General features: G+C 29.4%; 1 protein-coding gene across 1 annotated transcript; it reads left to right on the top strand.

Moving 5' to 3' along the window:
• The first annotated feature begins 7,812 nt into the window (after positions 1-7,812).
• On the top strand, positions 7,813-14,653 carry LOC114184814 (Protein kinase superfamily protein). The gene is made up of 8 exons (XM_028072124.2): positions 7,813-8,894; positions 10,000-10,284; positions 10,797-11,114; positions 11,386-11,613; positions 12,092-12,192; positions 12,721-12,835; positions 13,567-14,037; positions 14,123-14,653. The coding sequence occupies exons 1-8, from the start codon at positions 8,487-8,489 to the stop codon at positions 14,324-14,326; spliced, it is 2,130 nt and encodes a 709-aa protein (XP_027927925.1). The 5' UTR covers positions 7,813-8,486; the 3' UTR covers positions 14,327-14,653.
• The last annotated feature ends 676 nt before the right edge of the window (positions 14,654-15,329 follow it).

Here is a 15,329-nt window from a genome sequence, read left to right as displayed (position 1 = left end):
TGTTGACAAGTAGGTGTAGATTTCTTTATACATATTCACCTGCTTCAAAAGTTACTACCATTACAATTTTAATTACTCTTGATTACATTTTTAATTTACAAATTCATCAAATGAATGTTAAAAGTATTTCTTTTTAAGTGGTGGTTTTAGATATATATATATATATATATATATATATATATATGAATCAACATAAGGATTTTATAGAGTTACAAAAAGAAAATAAAGTATGTAAACTTGTTAAGATTTAAAACGGCTTAAAGGAAGTAACAAAGCAACGAGATGAAAATTTGACCAAGTTATTTTTTCATATAATTTTCATATTAATAATAACGATAAATGTGTGTATGTAAAATAATACAATAATTGTATTTATGCTTATATGTATGTGCCATATTAATACTTGGTAGCAATATTGATATTACAAAAGATGTGAAACATTTGTCGCCAAGAGGTAGTTTTAATGTAAATGACCTTTTGTCATATAGTTGTTATTTTGGGTATTAAGTTTATAAAGAAAGACTATGACATTATTTTAAGTCAATCTCATTATGTAGATAAACTTTTGAAGAAGTTCAATTATTTTAATGTGAAACAAATTTTAACTTCTTAGGAGTCATCTAAGTTAAAGAACTAAAGACATTTCTTCTCATAAATACTCTTAAATTATTGGTTTATTATTACATTTGACTAATTTCTCTAAACCTGATATTGTATATATAATTGGTAGATTAGAAAAATATATACATTATCCTAATCATTCTCATTGGACTGTATTGAAAAATGTGTTTAAATATTTGAATTAATTATACAAATTTTCTTGTAGTGATTGAAAGATTAAGTGATACAAATTGGATATTTGAATGCAATGACACAAAATCAACTACTATTTTTTTTTTGTACTTTGGGTGGAGATGTAGTACCACAAAAATATGCTAAACTATTATTTCACAACTTACCATGGAAGTGAGATTATTGCCTAAGATACTGCTACTATTGAGACATGACTCTTTACAATTTTGTATATGATTTACAATATTATTAAATATGTCTATACTTTCTATTTAAATGTATAGTGATAGTCAAGTTTTTATATAAAAAGTTACTAACATTATTTTAATAAAAAAAAGGCATAAGAGAGTGAGACACAAATCTATTAGAAATTTAATTACTTGTGGTATTATTTCTCTTTACTTTGTCAGGTCGGGTAAGAAATTTTGCATATTTGCTTACCAAATGATTAATATGTCAACAAGTACTTGAGTTATTGTCAAGAATGAAACTAAAGCCCATTATTCAATTGCAATAATGAACACTTATTTTGACACTAACAACAATCCCATGAAGTTGTCTTTGACTAAAGTACACCAACTAACCTAAATAAATAATATGTCTCATTCTTATGGCGTACTATAAATTATGACAATAATACAATTGATATATGTGCATTATCATAGTTTTTTTAAATACCTCTTAATAAATCTAATGACAATTACTGCATAGTTTGAGTCACAAAATATCCATGGAGAATTTACCTAGTGAGTGTCATAATGGAGCCACCATTAGGAGACATGAGTAAAACACTCATGAAGGAAAAGACATGCACATGGTCGTAACATGTAACTATTGATTAAAACCTAAAACAAACATTAATATGGTGTATGTTATTTATTAAAATTTGGTTATACAAAATGTAGCTCAAGACAATTAAATTTTTATATTTTCTCATGTGAAAGTTTATATGCATGAGATATAAAACTCAAACATGAAAACATTCCTTATGCTGAAATATGATATTTTGTTTAAAAAAAATATATATTATAAAAAATATTTTTTTTATTATGTGTGGAATTGTTGGAAATATTAGTATATATATATATATATATATATATATATATATATATTTATAATATTTAATTTTATGGTTATTGAAACCTTTGTTGATTATTAATTTTAGGTTAAAATACTCTGATAATTCTCATATTTTGATTGGTTTGTGTCGCTATTTTTGAAAATGTATAACAATTAGATCATGTGAGTTAACATTACACTTACAACTTTAAATATTTGTCATGTGTAAGGTCGTATTTTTTTTCTTTTTTAACTTTTTATTTAATTTTTTTATTTTATAACATTTTTAAATATTTGGTTACATGTCAAGTTAGCATCATGTCATGTATCGAGTCATTATTTGAGTCTCAATTTAATCTCAATTTATTTCTTGTATATGTTATTTTAATTTAATTCAGTCTTTTTTTAAAAATTAAGTAATTTTGTCTCTAATTTTTAAATATTATATTAATATTTTTATTAAAATTAATAATTTTATTACAAAAAATATTTTTATTAAATATTTTTAACAAAATTAAGTTTATTTATATTGATATTTTAGATTGAACTTTATTTTTTTTTTAAATTTTAAATGTATGTGTGGTGATATTTTATTACATTAAATTTTAATATGATTTTTTATTTGATTTATATTTCAAATAAATATTTATAATATATATATATATATATATATATATATATATATATATATTTATAAATTTAGATGTAAAATATTTGTATATTGTTATATATCAATAATTTCTATATAAATGTTATAGTTGGTTTAAAATTAACAATTTTATAAATTCAAATGTAAAATTTAAAACAATTTTATACCAATTTAAAATAAATATATTTAAAATGTTAAAACAAAATTTAAATAAAGTTTAATGTAAAATATAAATTTAAATAAACTTAATTTTCTTAAAAATATTTAAAAGTTATTAATTTTAATAAAAATATCATTACAACCTTTATATAAAAAAGTTAAATTTGATCTCGAAGGAGAGGAAATTGCTCAATTTAAAAAAAATAAATTGCAAATGAATTGAATCAAAATAACAAATACATAAGCCAAATTGATATTCAAATAATGACTTAACACCAAGCATTGACACATGGCAAAATAATTTTTTAATTTTTTTAAGAATATAATAAAAATTTAAAAAGACAAAAATCCAAACTGATCGATGACACATATCTAACATTGTTAGTGTTGTTAGTTTGAAGGATCTAATTCTTACACATTTTTTTACAATAGAAACCCCATTGAGACCAATTAAAGTATACAAATATAATTGAATATTTTGAACAAATATGAGGACCAACAAAATATTTTAACCTTAATTTCATGGTTAAATGTTATTTATGATGGAACATTTTAAACCTCATTACATTTATTATGTTTTAACCGTTACTACTTACTATTATTTAATCTCTTTTACATGTATATACAACATTACTAACTTTTATACGAAAATGTTTTCAATCATTTATTTTATATTATCTTTTGAAACAATGACGTTTGTAAGGTTTAAAAATTCTTCAATATATTCAATTAATTAAACGAACCGTAATTTGAGATAAAAACGCATATTGTTATGTACTTACATGTAGGTCACTATTTTTCAATGGATAATATTTTACGTATCTCAACCTATACTTTTTCTAATAATTTCTTCCTTAATAATTTTTATCATATATTCTATTTTATCAGAGAAATAGTTTGTGTTGATCAATCTCTTTATCTATATCTATGTCACTTTTTTTAGTTATTTATAAAAGTGACGAAGATAAATATTAAAGGTAATGTTCATTCATATAATTGATACAATAATTATAAAAAAAAATACAATTTTCTTGTAATGAAAATTAGATAGACCAAATCATAATTGAATTGAATGGTGGTGCTCGACCCAACATACAAAAAAGTTGTAATACAACACACTCAATTACTTCCTAGTTGAAGTGCAAAAGTAATGAGTGAAAAAAAAAAAAAAAAGGTTAGAAAGTACTTTTTGTGTCGTGGTTTAAGAAAGATAACTTTTTGAAACACTTGATAAAAATCTTCAACTTGCTCCAAATCATTTCGACATGATAAGTGGTAAAAAGGGTTAGGCATTTCTTTTTCCAAACACAGTTCTTGAAAAGTGTAAACAGAAAGAAACCAATTAACAACTAAATTAGTAATCACAAACTTACTTCAAAAACATGGTTACGCAATATAACTACACCATTTCGAACAATATATAAATGACTAAGATGATTTTCACCATCATAATTTTGACCTACAAAATTCTTTTTGTCCAGCCATTACTCTCTTAGAAGCTAATAATTTCATCATTTTATTGTTTATATATGTGTGTGTGTGTTTGTATCATTAACATGTTAAATTTAATATCTCTAATTACCTTACATAATCAAAACCTCATTTGAGAATATCTAATAACTATAAATAATTATACAGTTTGACATAAAGAAGATGGTGATGAATTGAGTATTGAAAATTCTAAAAACATTTAATAATTGTGTCTCTGTCTTTGACTTGTCAAGCAGAAGAATACACATGATATGTCACCCATTTGGTTAATCTCAAATTACAACCTTTTTCAAAAAATAAAAAATAAGCAAATACAGTATATAATATAATAATATTTTAAGCAATATAAATATCATATATATATATATATATATATATATATATATATATATATATATATATATATATATATATATGCATACTATTATAATGCAAGTACAACGATGAACGCGAGCCATGCTTTGCGGCAAATAGTTAAAACTTGGGTAATGGATCAAAACCCTACTAATATTAACATCCATTTTAACCGTTTAAAATCGAGGATTGAAATTGCATAAAAAATCGCTAAATCTCAATTAATAACTGTCAAAAAGAAATTCTTATTAATTGTTTTCAAAAGACCCTGAATTTGATTAGTTTTTATATATGACAAAATTTATAAAGAGAAATATATGTTAGATCGGACGGAGGAATAATATAATATGATTTTTGGATTACTAAATTCTAACCATTTTCTCATACCATGAAATGTAATTTTCTGAGTAATTTTTTATTTTTTTATTTTTTTATTTTTAATATTTCAAAACCAAAAGATGACACGTATATTATAAAAGAAAATTATCAAAATTTAATAATTAAAATATGATCGTTCATAATTATTTAATGTAACGATACGATGAATTAAATAAAATTGGCTTAAGTATATAATCACATAAAGAATATTGAACATATTTAACACTTCATCAACATAAATAAAAAATATATATAAAATCCTTCAGAAAGTTTATACAGTTGTCCAAAATAAAAAAGTTTAAAATGTTTTAACAGATAAACATAATATATTTTCACAATATATATATATATATATATATATATATATATATATATATATATATATATATATATATATATCTGTTTGGTAAAACAAGATCAAGTTTTGTGGTTGTAGGTCCAAATCTAGGCCCCCGGTGTCTGCATTGTTTGTGAGTTTATTAAGATTGATATTTAAGGCTTATAAAGACGTCACTCCTTTCATATTTTTCTTTCATATGTACCTGTTGCATGAACAGAAGATGAACCTGCTCAGTGAGAGTTATTCGGGATATTGTTGGTGGATCTTCTGAAGATTAACTCATGGATAATTTCTATTAATATCTTTAGGAGATATTAAAAATATAGATAAATCTTCTATTTTGATGTAAGACTCTTAATATTATACAAATATATATTTTTGTAATATTTCATGAACAATTACAGAGATGTAAACCATATATATGAATATGATGTTATGTTATTATTAATGTTCTCTCAAGGATAATCTTATAAAAAAAAAATTAATTCCATATCTTTTTATCAGATAATAATTATTTAGTATAATAGTCGCGGTGTCACATCGTTGATCCAAGCATTAATTATGGTTAAATATTTATTGTTTTAAATATTTTTTTAAATATCCGCGGTACCCGTGAATATTTGCGGATATGAAAAAAATAGGCGGGTACCCGCATAACGGATACCCAACGGATATGGGTACAAGTACAGAGCGAATATTTATCCAGCGGGTAGGGTACGGGGGAGCTACTACCCGTACCCTACCCGTCCCGTTGACATCCCTACTCAACACCTAAACTTCATACTCTATATGAGTCTAGTAGAGTTAAGATTTTATTATTGATACTCTAGCTCAATAAATACATTAACACATGCATATATGAAACAATTCTACTTATAAAACTACTTTCATTCACAACACAACATATAACATAAACATTCATAGACCATAACTTCCATTAGTATCATATTAACAATACTAAATATGAGACACTCGTCGGTGTGTGTTTTTTTTTTTTTATCACATATAAAATTAATACTGTGTCATATGTCAAGTCATTGTTTGAATATCAATTTTCTCTAAGTATGTGTTATTTTGAATCAATTTCAATCTCATTCTTTTTTTAAATCAAATAATCTCGTCTCTTCCTAAAATGAAACCAAATTTAAACTTTAAATAAATATTATAATAATATTTTATTACTTAATATTGTTATACATTTTAAAAAATAAGAATTCAGTTAAAACTAATTAAAATATTAGAACTTACTTAATATTTTTGAATAAATATTATAATCACTGGAGTATTTTAACATTTGTTTGTTATAAAATCCAAATCTACTTATATTAAGATTTTAGTGAACAATTTTATTGAAGTTATATTTTAAAAATTTATTTTCAAATCATTTTATTTAAAATGAAAAAAATTAAAAAGATATTCCTATAAAAAAACTCAGTTATTTTTTCAACAAAACATGGAACTAATTTCTTAAAACCTGACATATATCATATAAATACTATTTATGATTCTTTCGAAGTCTTGACCTGTTAACCTATTTATTAACTATATATGATTAACCATATATGTTTTTGTTTAGAAAAGAAAATTCCAGGAAATAAAGTGATTTTTTCCTATAAAAAAGCAAGATCATTTTTAAGTTGGTGATAAAATAATTTTTATGTTAAGACAACAAGGCTTTTTGATGAGTGGAAGGGGTGGAAGAGGTTCCACCCCATAGCAACTTAAAATTTTCAACTTATTAAACAAAGCCTTTGTAATTAAATTGACCGAGATGAATCGGTAAACAAAATTAAATATATTCAACTCAATCAAATTAAATTTAATTTAAGAATATCCATAATTTGATATAATTTATTTATTTCTATTAAAGCCACTCAAACCCAACACAAAATCTAGATTCAATTTAAAATAAAAGATAAACCAAATCGACATTTTTATGGTTTTTATAATAAGATTTTGTAAAACAATAAAACTTTGTTATATTTATTATCATATTTATATTTTAAATTGATTTACATAAATTAAATGATTTAATAGTTAAAACTATGATACAAACTTATTATTATTATAATTATTATGTTTTTGATAAATATAATTTCATTATAAGCCCATTACAAAATAATTTGTAAAATAAACTTTCACAAAACATACTTCTGTATTTATTAGTTGTTACTAAGTTAATCAATATAATATTTATATTTTATTAGAATTAACGACTTGGGTTGATTTGGATGATTCTTAAATTTTAGATCGAAAGTCAAACATCCCAAAAAATTTTAAAAAAATGAATCAATTTTGGATTGATTAGAGTTTAAATCACCCTAATTAAAGTAGTTCGAGCTAGATTATGGAAGCAACTTAACCTTTTAATGAGTCTTTGGGCTTTGATACTTTCTCTCTCTTCACATATAGATGCTGTGCAGGGGACACTCCCTCTTCGCAACATAAATATGCGCCGCGACAACATTAAATATAAATATATATATATATATATATATATATATATATATATATATATATATGTACTTTTTCCTAAGTGTTTTTTTTTTTAATTATGTTGCACAAATAATTGAATATCAATATAATTTTTTTTACTACGTTAGTTAGTTCCATTTCTTCATCTTCCAAAACACACTCCCACGGTTTTCTCTACCCTGCTTGCCCTAGATCCATGGCCTTCTTCTCCATACTTTTCTTCTCTTGATGAGTTTCAGTGCTACCCTTTTCCATTCTTACACTTTGGGTGCCGAAAAATCCTTCAGGAGCTCTGTATCAAGCTGGAAATCCACTCTCACAAGGTTTTTAGGATCTGGGTATTGTTGTAAATTTGCTAGCTTTGATATCTTCTGGATTGTAAATTAGCAGGTTTTGCACTGGGGGAATTGTTATGCTGTGCAAGTAACTCTCATTTTCAAGTTATCAGTGTTTTTGCTTCAAGTGGGTAGGGTAAAGTAGTGATTTTTGTGGCCTGAGGTTTGATTTGTTGAATTGAGGGTTTATCTGTTAGTTAGATTCTGTATCTTCTTGGTGTTTTATGGATGGGTTGTGTGTTTTGTTTGCTGATTTGTGACCAAATCTGGGGGTTGCTACTGTAGCTAATGTTGTGATTTATTTTTGTGTGACATGAGTTTGGTGATTATGGGTACTGAAGAAGAGGATAATAAGATAGAAATATAGAAATCTGGGAATGCTGATAACGGGGTGAATGTTTTGAGAGTGGAGACTGGTTGTGTGAGAAGGAGGGTTAGTTGGTTGGTGGGCATAATGGGTGGCATGTGTTGCAAGCCCTCTGCCATTGAAGACAGTAAGGAGAGTCCAAGGGAGCGTTTATCGAGCAAGGCTGTGTCGGACTTGCGTGTATCTAGGGGAACTTCATCGAGGAGGGAGGAAGTGTTTAGGGTAAAAGATAGATATGATAACAATGAGGGAAGAACTGCATTGATCGATAAGCAAGGGAATGGTTCTGTTAGAGTGCAAGGAGATAGTATTGAAAGGAAGAGGGAGAAAATGGAATATGCTGTTGCTCCACATCCCGCGATTGGTAGTGTTCCCAAAGCCATGGAAGGTGAGCAGGTTGCAGCTGGATGGCCCTCATGGCTGGCAGCAGTTGCTGGAGAGGCTATCAGGGGATGGCTCCCACGGCGTGCAGATTCTTTTGAGAAGTTGGATAAAGTAATCTTCTTTCATTGACCTGTATTCTTAATTACATTATGCATTCTTTGGTTTGATGCAGATAGCTGTTTTTTTTTTTCTTTTTTCAATTGCAGTAGAGTATTGATTTAAACTTAAAACAAGTTTAAATTCATTTGCTGTAATTACGTGATGTTACATTTTTAACTGATCTTTTGGTCCTCCTTTCTCTTAATTATCTATATTTCTCAAGTCTACTATATTCAATGTGGAAAAGGAGATACCAAAGACCAGCTTCATTTAAGGAAGTTTTGTTTTTATATGTTGTTTTTCATTTCCTGTAAATAGATTTAAAAAAGAAAAAAAAAGTGAAAACAATGTGTCATCTTTGTAATTATTAGTGAAAACTGAAAATAGCAATCATACATTTTCTTACCTAATCAGGCGCCAAGTGTTGTTTTCACCATGCTCTTTGCGAATAATCTAAAGCAGGAAGCAAAGTGTAGACAACTTTGTAATTATTAGTGAAGTTATAAATTTTTTTCTATTTTATAGCTGGCAAACAAAACACCCCAACTTCCCACTACCTCTTTTGGTTTTTAGTAAAAAAATTGCCATGATTCTGAGCTGAATTCTCTTCCATAATCACGTGCTCTTCCTTCAAATTGTTGACCAAAATTGCTTAACTTTTCTGCATAACTATTTTTAATGTCTGATCTGAGGATAATTCTTGGTAGAGAAACTATCTCTAATTGATTTGGAATCCACCTCCCTCTTTATTTAATCAATGCACTCAGTGTCCGTTCTTTGCCAACAATCCTAAGTAGTACATTTTGCTAGATACTGTTTTTATACTGGTTTTTGATCTTTATGATCTCATAATATAACAGTTAACACAAAATTCTGGAAATTTATTAATGGTTGAATACATACACTTATTTTTGTCTGTCATATATCCTCAATTTCATGCTGAAATGATTTCAAAATAAAATGAAGTAGAATATGAGAACTGTGCACTTGTAATTTTCAGATATTTTCAGTTATCTTTCTCCTTGATTTCACGTTACTTCAATGTGAGCATATCTCCTGTATGCTTTGTAATCATGAATGATAAATTGATAATTTTTTTCCTTTCTCTATTGTGCAGATTGGACAGGGAACTTATAGCAATGTTTATAGAGCTCGTGATCTTGAACAAAAAAAGATTGTTGCTCTGAAAAAAGTGAGGTTTGATAATCTTGAGCCTGAGAGTGTTCGCTTCATGGCAAGGGAAATTCACATTCTGCGCAGGCTGGATCATCCAAATGTCATAAAATTGGAAGGCTTGGTTACATCAAGGATGTCTTGCAGCTTGTACCTTGTTTTTGAGTACATGGAGCATGACTTGGCTGGGCTTGCATCACATCCTGGACTGAAGTTCACTGAAGCTCAGGTATTTCTGAAGCATCCTTATATTTTATCTTTCTCTTTCCATATTGCAAATCTAACCCACCATGTCTTCTAGGGAGAATATTGATTCCTCTAATTTTTATTTGATGTCATAGGCAATCAAAGGTTTCTTTTCTATCGTGATGTTTGTACTTTTAAGCAAATTGCTGATGCACGCACTTACTTCCTAATTTAATTCTCTGAAATCTACTTTCTTTTTTTGTCTCCATTGAAAAATGAGGCTAATTAAAGCAAGTGGAAGAAATTAAATGAAGAATTAAATTTCCACTAAAGACTATCAGTTAAATAAAAAAAAGACTACAAGATAACACAAAAGAAAAAAGAAAGAAAGAAAAAGAATCAAGTTTAAATTACTGATTTCTTGTAGTTTGAATAGTAAATTATTTAAATTTAGAGGAAGAAACTTAATGAAGGGCAAAGATGAACCTATTTCAAAACAGAATGCTATGCTACAACACATAAAAAATTAAGTAGTTTCCTATTGGATCTTGGCAGGTTAAATGTTACATGCAGCAACTTTTACGTGGACTTGATCACTGCCACAGCTGTGGTGTACTGCACCGTGACATTAAGGGTTCTAATCTTTTGATTGACAACAATGGGATATTGAAAATTGCAGACTTTGGTTTGGCAAGCTTTTTTGATCCCAATCAAGCTCAGCCATTGACGAGCCGAGTTGTCACTCTTTGGTATAGGCCACCTGAGCTTTTGCTTGGAGCCACTTATTATGGCACTGCAGTAGACCTATGGAGTACAGGTTGCATACTTGCTGAGCTGTATGCTGGGAAGCCTATAATGCCTGGAAGAACTGAGGTATGCAAGCTTAGATGATTCTGTTTAAATGTGGCATTTGACCATTTTCCTTTTCATCTGTTCAAACTAAATATATTATACTGTGAATCTTTGTTGTTTACAACCGGTCAACTGCTGAAGAAGAAAATATAGGTTGTAGGTGAAAATAAACCATTTCTTAAATATTATGTTATTCACGTATATTCTATTCATGTTATTCTGTGATGTTATGCATAAATAAGTAGCTTGGTTGTATTAAAATAATTAGAAACTACAATTTTCTGTCTTGCAGGTGGAGCAATTACATAAAATTTTTAAACTTTGTGGTTCACCTTCTGAGGACTATTGGAGAAAATCAAAGTTGCCTCATGCAACAATATTTAAGCCTCAACAGCCCTATAGAAGATGTGTTTCTGAAACATTCAAGGACTTTCCTACACCTGCAATAGACTTGATAGAGACTCTTTTGTCCATAGATCCTGCTGATCGTGGAACTTCAGCATCTGCTTTGATTAGTGAGGTGTGAAATTCTTGAGTACCTGTTATATAATTCACTATTTTTCTGTTTTGCTTTAACTCAAGGCAACTCTATCAACACTGTGAGAGTGTATGTTCATGTTGGTGTTGCGAAAAGCATTGGTTTAACTATTTCAGCAAATATATGTCTTGGATTCCTTTATTAGTTGCAAACTAAATGTCTTTGTGACATCTTTGTGTGGATATACGTATCTTATAAAAATCTCTACCCCTTTACTGTATCATCTCGTTATCTTGTGTATTACTGCAAATATACACCAGTATTGTGGCTACTGTCTCAACAGCCTTAATGTGGCAAAAAATTAATTTGTATAACCGAAAATTGATGTGTTGGTTGGTAGTTGTTCACCATTTCTTGCTCAAGAAATGTTTTGCAGTGCACTTATGGTACTAGAGTATTTTTTTCAAACTTCAGTATGCACTGCTCTTGACCCTCTTCTATTGGTTTACTTGCAATTTAGTTCTTCTCAACAAAGCCTCTACCTTGTGATCCCTCAAGCTTACCAAAGTATCCTCCTAGCAAAGAATTTGATGCCAAGGTGCGGGATGAAGAAGCTAGAAGGTGTGTTCAATTTTGGTGTGGAATTGTACTCGTTTATATTCAAATGTATTTGTACAAATTGCACTTTTGAAGGTTACCTGTGTCTGTGTTTTGAGATAATCTAATTAATTAATCCATGTCATTGTTGTGTCTATTTTTTTCTAAAATTTTGGTTTTTTCCAAAGTGCAATGATTGACTTTGGGAAAATGGAAGAAAGGAATCTTCTAGTAATTGTTCAAACTAAATCTTCCACACACTCCCCAGTGTTCCTTGCCCCTTAATTTCCAAAATTTTACTTCTAAAATGTAGGGTGACTGCAACAATTAATGTCAAGGTTACTTATAGAGCAGAGAAAAAAATATTTTTAATGTTCCTTATGATTCACAATACGTGGGTATACAGAAGTTAACAATAAGTGTAGCTGAAATATACTGGTTCTTAAAATCAGACTGGGGCTTATTCTTTCAGCTAACATGTTCGCATTGGCTGGGCTCTTTTATTCATTGTCCTTAATTGCTTGCTTATGGTTTTGGTTATGATGTTTGCAGACAAGGAGGAGCAGGAGTCAAGGGCCAGAGGCATGATCTTGAGAGAAAAGGCACAAGAGAATCACGAGCAATTCCTGCACCTGATGCCAATGCTGAACTGGTCTTGTCAATGCAGGTTTGCTCATTTTTAGTTGTTAAACTAACCCCTCTTGTTCATTGAGATTTGTCATTGCTGTTTGCGGATAATATCTTTCATTCAGTTGAGATCAGTTAAATTTAAATTACTTGAATTCCTTTCAGAATAAACTTTCTCTTGATTCACAATTTAATATGTGTGGCATTTTGTAGAAACAATGATTATTTAGTGTGTTTGTCTCCATTTCTGACTCACCTATGAGAGGAATTCACCTTAGATTGAGCAAAAGACACAGATTCACAGATTGTAGCTTCTGTCAGTTGTGGATCAGATTGTTTTTAATGTGCATCCGAACATGCAGTTGTTCTACTTGGTGAACTGTGTCTTGGTAGTTGAACTGAAAAAAAAAGAAGAAAAGAATAAAAGAGATTATAGTTTTCTTAGGCATCTATAAATTAATTCCAAAAGGATGCTCCTTGGAAGCACCTCTTACTATTTCACAACTTGCTAAATCCGTGCAATAGTGCACACTGAATGAGATGAAAACTGTTTACTATACACTCTTCTACCATGCATTGCAATTGCAATGTCCTTGTTTTGTCTTTCTGCCTTTGCTGAATATTCATATCATTTTCCTGATAATTGCTGAATTTATTTCACAATCCCTTTTGGAAAATCTCTATCTTTACATTGTGTACTCATTAATTTTTTTCTCATCAGATTTGTCTATCTTATAGCTGAAAGCATAAACAACGTTATTATTTTTGCAGAAGAGGCAAGGGCAGGGTAATTCTCAAAGCAGGAGTGAGAAGTTTAACCCCCATCCTGAAGAAGTTGCTTCTGGATTTCCCATTGACCCCCCTAGACCATCACAAGCTGCAGGAGTGAGTGTGGATCCCCCTGTTCATCAACACAAAAGAGCTTCCCATTCAGGTCCACTGACACACCGTGCAGCATGGGCCAAGGCCGGTAAGAACCAGGAAGATGCTCCAAAGATTTCCATGGGCGGCGACTTATCAACAATATCAGGCTTAGTCGCTGCAAGGAGGAGTATGCTCTCTGACGATCGCAGAGAAAGGTCTGGATCATCACAAGCAGATACCCAAAAACTAATAAGCAGGTTCCCAGGATCCTTCAAGGAGGCCTCTGAGTCAATGATGCAACAGGATCAGAAGAATAATCATGCACATGCTCCTCAAAAGGAAGAAGGCAGAGCCAGCAGCAACAAAGACTCAAGTCTTGTAAGTAGTTTCATTCTATCTTGATATTTGTATATAATCATTGATTGATATTTGTACATCTTATCTTATTATCACAATGTTGCAGGTTGGTTATGGCTCCAAGGGTCATAAAATTCATTATTCTGGGCCTCTGCTGGTTCCATCAAGCAACATGGATCAGATGTTGAAGGACCATGACAGGCAAATTCAAGAGGCTGTTAGAAGATCAAGATTAGACAAGGCAAAGATGAGAAGACTCCAAGCTGAGGGGAACCAGATAAGCAATTCATTATTTGTTTCTGGTCGTTGAGTTGTAGAATCTGATGCTGCAAAGCATCATTTAAGAATATTTGATTCTTTTTTTTTTTTTTCTTTCTATTTTGCCTGTACAGGGAGTTAGTATCCCTCAATGCCCCTCTGTGGCCATGTTAGGTAACTCTAGCTCAGAATGTATTTTCCTTCCACTTACAATCATTATATGGCCATTCTTGCAAAGCTTATCAGCATAAGCTGTAGTAGAGTATTGGGAAACCTTGTCTTCCTTATGTTTAACTTATGATAGAGTAATTATCAATCACTGTTGTTAAGATGGCTATGCATTTATGTATATATATATATGTGTATTCTCTTTTTCTCACTTCTCCCTTCTCTCATGGATGCATCATTTTGGTTCATGGTTGCATATAGCAACTTGTCATGTGGTATACTAGTTTAGTAACAAATAAATTGTTTCTATATAAATCTCAGTCCAAAATATTGTTCAAAGAAGTTTACTTGCAATTTTTTAGATAAATTAGTTACTTCTCTCAACACTCATTTCATCCAAATTCAAAGCGTTTTCTTTTTGTGGCCTAATTCATATATAAAATGGCATTTAGCTTATGGGTGTTGCTTCCAACATCGTATCAAATTTCTGCCTCACCCCATCAAAAAGCTACCGGAAAATTTTTCTGTATGGCAGGAGTGATTTCTTTATGGAAAAAAATTTCTGGAAGTGCTTATTGTGTTCCGGAAAATAAATTCTGGAGGTGAAAGGGTGAAAGGGTGTAGGAAGCAATTACCTTTTCTTATTGGTAGATTACATTTGGGCTAAGAGTCCATCATCTTTTCAAGCTCAGTGCAGAAATAAAACCTAAACATGAAGTCCTTCTTCCTACACCTCCATATATTTCTCTCTGCACCCATTTATTAAGAAAAAAATCATTTTTCCTTTTTTGGACTATAGAGTCCAGAAGTCAAAATTTATGTCATAAGGAAAAATGATACTTTTGACAAAATTTTGTTTGACAAATTTTGACAAACAACCATTTTTG

Source organism: Vigna unguiculata, chromosome 5 (genome assembly GCF_037176805.1).
Source record: "Vigna unguiculata cultivar grain cowpea cultivar isolate G323 ecotype 2 chromosome 5, ASM3717680v1, whole genome shotgun sequence".
Lineage (NCBI taxonomy): Eukaryota > Viridiplantae > Streptophyta > Magnoliopsida > Fabales > Fabaceae > Vigna > Vigna unguiculata.
The sequence above is the reverse complement of the archived record's forward strand: the minus strand, read 5'-3'. Positions and strand labels throughout refer to the sequence as shown.